This window comes from Anneissia japonica, unplaced genomic scaffold (genome assembly GCF_011630105.1).
Source record: "Anneissia japonica isolate Jap-2015-1 unplaced genomic scaffold, ASM1163010v1 scaffold1889_len2455224_cov183, whole genome shotgun sequence".
Classification (NCBI taxonomy): domain Eukaryota; kingdom Metazoa; phylum Echinodermata; class Crinoidea; order Comatulida; family Comatulidae; genus Anneissia; species Anneissia japonica.
Window position 1 is genome coordinate 384,246 of NW_022752980.1, and position 6,647 is coordinate 390,892.

Consider the following 6,647-nt stretch of genomic DNA (forward strand, 5'->3'; position numbering starts at 1 on the left):
TATATATATATATATTTCAATTCATTATCATGTTTTCTGTAGATTATGAAAAGCGAAACAATGCGTATTCAACATGAATTACAAGCTCAGAAAGAAAAGATAAAAGAAAACACAGAGAAAATCAAAGTGAACAAGACACTGCCATATTTAGTATCAAATGTAATTGAGGTGAGTAATTATTACAGTTTATCAGTTTTGTGAATAACAAATCGGAGAGTGGCTAGGAATACAATACCGATAATGGTAAGTGTTTATCATTACTAAGGTAGCGTACAGTACAGTGTCTCTAGACACTACGAAAAAAATCAAAAGCACTCCACAATAATCATTTTGATTGGTGGTCTTTAAAATTAAAGCTGCACAATATGGTTAAATTTTGGCTGTGTTTGTTTGTACTCAGCTGTTAGATGTGGACCCACAGGATCAGGAGGAAGCAGACGGTGCTAATGTTGATCTGGATTCACAACGCAAAGGCAAGTGTGCCGTCATCAAGACCTCTACAAGACAGGTTTGTTCCCAATATTTTTTATAGAGTTAGTGCTATTACTAATTCTGCAGTCTAAAAACTTAGTTACTATACATCTTAGTTTTAAATTTTATTTTGTTTATTTGGTGGAGAAACTAAAATCAAATTTTGAAACAATTTAAAATGTAGTTATTAAAAAGAGCAAATCTTGATGAAAAAAAACCCCATAATTATGTATTAGTGAAAATTTAATGTTAATATTTCTATAAAAATTTTACATTCCTTTATATTGGTAAATATGTTGTTACTTATTACAGACATACTTTCTTCCTGTCATCGGACTTGTAGAACCAGAAAACCTAACCCCAGGTGATCTTGTTGGCGTAAACAAAGATTCTTACCTTGTCTTAGAGACTTTACCTGCAGAGTAAGTAGTTTAATTCTATAGACCTATTGTTTCATGTATATTAGGTATTATGATTATTAAACTTTTTAACATCACTTCAATCAATATTAATTTATTGTTTTTTACAGATATGACTCAAGAGTAAAAGCTATGGAAGTCGATGAGAGACCAACAGAGCAATACAGTGACATTGGTGGGTTAGACAAACAGATCCAGGAGGTGAGAATAGGACATCATATCAAATATTGACTGCTCATGGGGGAAATAGTGAAATCTATTGCCCCTCGGTGATGTGGAGACTGTAGCATTTCTCTTCACGAGGGCTGAAGGCTGGAGGGAAGATAGGCTACGTTCTCCACATCACCGAGGGGCTATATTTCACCTTTACCAGAATCTAGAGCAGTCAATATTTGTTTTCCATACCTCATACATAGATTCTACAAGGCCTAAGAAGTAACGAAAAGAGTACCCACCAAGTAGGATTAGGCTTACTTCCTAGGCCTCTGCGGTCAAAGAGCCAACCTCTCTCACCGTCGTAGAGGTCCATGCGTGTCATAAATTACACAGCAATGTTATAAGTGGGGCATAGAGATCATTGCAACAGGGCAAAAAAAAAAATTGCTATCATTTAACACGATAGTACTTTTTCCCCCTGGGATTTATGAAGTATCATTCAAACTATGTCATAGGTGTGATGGTTGAAGTTATTACCCGCTTTTTAACCAATCAGATGCCTAGAATGCATGTATACGATAAAACAATCATAAATACCACAATCATCGCTGTCCTTGACATCGTGTTCATCCTATCATTATCATCACATATCTCTATATTTGTCTGATCCTCAATATCTTCATCCTTACTTCATGAGCCTCAACATCATCACAATCATCATTTTCAATATTATTATCGCATCTCAACATTTTGCCTCAAATATGAGGCATGCGATCCTAAAACCAGCGTGCTCTCACTAGATGTTAAACTGAGTAATTAGCATAAGAATGTAGCAATATTGTATAATTTAGTACAGAGAAGCTCTAATAATCATAACTTTAGCCACAGTATGCCGATTCTAGTAAATGACCCATCATATTTAAGCTTACGTGGAGAATAAGAAAATATTAAGATTTCAATTTTCATTTGTTGGTCACTGATGCCGGTTTTGGTATCGCAAGCCTCAGTATGTCTATCTTCAGTAATCAGATTTATACATATTTCCGAATTTTGTTATTTATGATGTTTATTAATTATTATATTTTGTTGCTTTAGCTCATAGAAGCAGTAGTACTGCCAATGACACACAGGGAGAGGTTCGACAACATGGGTATCCAGCCTCCTAAAGGAGTGTTGCTGTATGGTCCTCCTGGCACTGGAAAGACCTTAATGGCTAGAGCCTGTGCTGCCCAGACGAAGGTATTCCATTTTATAAGTTAGAAAATGTGGAGCTCTGGTAGAGCTTTGGGCGTCCAATCAAATCAAGGATTCGAATCAGCCATTATCCACTTGTGTATTTGGATCGACAGTTTTATCTACACTGATTTACAGGATAGCAAGTTATAGTCCCATGTCCAGATTCTATCCAACACAAAGCAAGGGTCCTGCTAATGGTGATACCAATCGACACCGACTTTCGTAAGACAAATGATATTAATGGGGTAATTAATAGAGTACTAAAACTTGCGGGAGATGGGTTATTTTCTGGGCGATTTTTTTCCGGTTTGCGGGATTGCGAAATGCCCTTCTGATTTCTGGGAGACTCCCACGCCTTGCGGAAGACTTGGGATACCCGACAAAGGGAATACTTCCTAGGTGAGATTTGCATTGGTGCAGGTTTGGGGGCACAATGTGAACGATTCCCAGGGAACTATAGCACAGTGAAAGAATAAAAAATTAGATAGAATTGGCAACTGTACATTTGATTATGAAGCAGTCCTAATTTTTTTGTATCTGTATAGCCAGTGGCCGATCCAGGAATTAGAGGGGGCCCAGTGAGGGACTTTCACAGCTGGCAGGTCTATACACCGTAACCCCACCATGGGTGGGCCTGAGGTCTGGAAATGCACCTTCAGATTGCTGAATTTATAATTGAAAGCATTGTAAATAAATAAAAAGAATAAATATATAAACAAATAAAAATGCTAGGATGCACAGTTAAGTTGGAACCAACTTCGCGCCACCTAAGACACGACAATAGTTTAAAGGCATATAGCAGTACGTATAGGTTTACAAGCAAGACATAAGCTAACATATTGTTTAAAGCATTTAGACTGTTAATGTTAGTTTAGTGTTGGTTTATAGTACTGTACTTAGTGAGAGGTACAAGCTTGACTCAGTTTGTACCAATTTGCTAATTTATCCGTGTCTTATTTCTTCTAGTCCACATTCCTGAAACTAGCTGGTCCTCAACTAGTTCAGATGTTTATTGGGGATGGAGCCAAACTTGTGCGTGATGCGTTTGCTCTTGCCAAAGAGAAACAGCCTGCTATTATATTTATTGATGAATTAGATGCGATTGGAACAAAACGTTTCGATAGTGAGAAGGCGGGAGATCGAGAGGTTCAACGAACTATGTTGGAATTACTTAATCAATTAGATGGATTTAGCTCAACATCTGAAATCAAGGTAGGAATTTATAATGTTGATATAGAATAAATATAAGGCAATCGGCGTATAAAACGACCCCCGAGTTTGAGAAGATTTTCAAACGATTTTTGTATGTTGGGCGTATAAGACGTCCCGCCTGTTTCACCATCAGAATTCCTACTTTTTGCTCCACTTGATGGTATTGATACTGCATCTAGTTGGCTAAAAACAGAACAAAAATGTAGGACTTACCTGCCAAATAATGCTATTTTAATGGGCTTTTTAGTTTAAATTGTCCATTAAAGCCTTATTTCACCGCATTTACGTACAACAGTTAGTAGCTTCATATTATTAATAGATTAGCATGTTACGAGTGATCTGCACACAAGACGAACATGATTTAAAAATCAAAAAATTGTATGTGTTGCGCTTATAAGACAACCCTCTGTTTTTCAATTGTAATTTGCTATTTTAAATCTCATTTTTTACGTGAGAATATACAGTATCTTTTGCTGGTAGGTTGTAGAGCTTAGAGCGAGTTAAATATAATTTCAGCTGTTTTCAACACAGTTGAACATTAATCTTTTTTTTTTCTTGCAATTTTGCTTATCGATTTTAAACGCTTGTTAAGCTGATGTATTTCATGTCTATTTTTATATTAAAAAAATATTGTTTTATTAGTTTATTTTCTCAATTTTTAGAATAAAGTACTTATTCCAAATGTTTTAATGTTAATTTTTTTTTTCTTGCTCTTTTGGTTGTAAATTTTAAACTCATATATAAGCTGATGTATTTCATGTCTATTATTATATTTTTTTAAAATATTGTTTTATTGGTTTTAGCTTTTCTCAATTTTTAAAATACATATTCCAAATGTGTATTTAATGTTTCTTGTTTTTTACTTGCTAGGATGGTACAGTACTGTAGGTGATTTTTTTTATAGTTTGATTTTATTCAATGTTAAAATCTTGTCTCACATTAATTTTTTCAATAAATATAGCAATAATAATAATAATGATAATAATAATAATAATAATAATAATAATAATAATAATAATAATAATAATAAAGACAATAAAATTAATTAGACATGGAGGAAGCCAAAGGCCTCTAAATTGGAAGGTATCGCCATATGCATACGTGGAACTACTATTTCGTTAATTGCAAGCTTTCTCAATCTTTTGCAGGTGATCGCAGCCACTAACAGAGTTGACATCTTGGATCCAGCATTGTTACGATCAGGTCGATTGGATCGAAAGATTGAATTCCCTAACCCAAATGAGGAAGCCAGGGCACGAATTATGCAGATCCACTCTAGAAAAATGAACGTTGGGTAAGAAGTGTTTGGATTTTGGTTTCAAAATATTTTGTGTGTAAATTTTTGTTATGTAAATGGTGAATTTTAAAATATTTCTTTTTATTTACAGAAAAGATGTTAATTTTGAAGAGTTGGCACGCTGTACGGATGATTTTAATGGGGCTCAATGTAAAGCGGTTTGTGTAGAGGCTGTAAGTTTATATCAATATATATATATATATATTTTTTAAATCACCATAAAAAAAAATGATTGAAATAGCTAATACTTGCAATATGACAATTTGCACTGCAAGGAACAATGTAAGCAGTGGCAGATTCAAGGGGGAGGGGGAAATCCGCCTGGGCCCCTGTAATTTTTTTTTGAAATTATTTTAAAAAAAAACGGATAGAAAAAGAAAATTATATTAAAATTTAAATCTGAGAGTTCCAATTCCAACCATGTATAGGTTCCATAATCATAATATTTCTTGCCTCAGCCCCTACCATTAGTAGGGCTGAGGTGGATCAATCCTCCATCTGTTAAAGTTCCTCCGTGGGTCCCCTCTATTTCAAACTCTTGTATCTGCCCCTGGTAAGTTGCTTTAGTATCAAAAGCAAATCACATATATTCACCGAAAGACAGACAACACTTAGTGCCTATACCCATCTACTTTTTTTTATTTTTATTTTTATTTTATTTTTTATTTTTTTATAACCTTTATAGACAAAAGTTCCATAGCCTAATATTTTGACTGTTTGGTAACCTTTATAGACAAAGTTCCATAGCCTAATATTTCATACTCATTGTTTTGTGACAGGATTTTATAAATAACAAGATTTTATAAATAATAAGCTTTGAATTTTCTTTTATTATTAATAACAGAGGAAAACGTTTGTTGTCTTTAACTCTATCTGCTTTTGTTTAAGTGGTAATTATGTGTATTTTAAATAAGTATATATTTATATATCTTACTTGTTTGTATTATTTTTTTTTTTACATTGTAGTGATTTCTTTAACCACCGTGAATTTCCAATTAGACAATAAAATGAATCTTGAATCGAGATATTTTTATTTGGTCATGCTGCATTATCTTAGATGGAAATAGTGTGTACACTACTATTAATAGATAATAATAATAATAAGTGTCTATTTTTGGTAAAAAGTGCACAGTATATTTTTGTCAGTGTTTACATTGCTGAGTATGCTGCCTTCCTCTTTCTTGCTGTAGTCATTACTTGTGACTGTATAATAAACACACTATTGTTGTCAATGGTATTTTTGTTTGATATGCTGCATTTTATTCCTTCTTAGGGTATGATTGCTTTGAGGAGAGGAGCTCCAGAACTTTGTCATGAAGACTACATGGATGGTATTCTTGAGGTCCAGTCCAAGAAGAAAGCCAATCTTAACTACTATGCCTGAACAACGCCCTCTACATTATCCACTGAACAGCGCCCTCAATTTAATAACTCTCCATAATAATTTCATGATAAGATTACTACAACTTAGCATAATTCTCAAGTTAAGATAAATATACAGTAATTATCATTTTATAATTTACAGGTTGATTTCGATAGGCTGTAATTACTTCAATATGCCATTATATTTTTAAGGCGTAGAGTGGATGAGTGGAGAGAGGCATATACCAAAATGCTACAGAATCTGAATGTAATTGAAATCGTTTAATAAAGATACAGGACCCTATCTACATTTATATACAATGTACTATTTATTTTTATTTATCTTTGTGTTTGAACAAAACCTAGGAAATATATTCAATGAATTGACCTTTCAAGAGTACTGTCAATCAGATATACCAACTAACAAATCAGAAAAGGTCCAGGACTACCGGTTTGTCTCACAAACATTATGTTTACGTACGTTTACACTGTCG

The 6,647-nt window shown here is 33.7% G+C and overlaps 1 protein-coding gene across 1 annotated transcript; it reads left to right on the forward strand.

Annotated features, from left to right (window-relative positions):
• Positions 1-42: 42 nt before the first annotated feature.
• Positions 43-6,394, forward strand: LOC117122585 (26S proteasome regulatory subunit 6A-B; the record flags this gene model as incomplete). The annotated part of the gene is given in 9 exon segments (XM_033268211.1): positions 43-168; positions 401-508; positions 784-893; positions 1,001-1,091; positions 2,142-2,285; positions 3,249-3,494; positions 4,643-4,788; positions 4,883-4,964; positions 6,065-6,394. Coding segments are annotated over 9 exon segments (1,164 nt in total), but the record flags the coding sequence as incomplete, so codon positions are not given.
• Between the last annotated feature and the right edge of the window lie 253 nt (positions 6,395-6,647).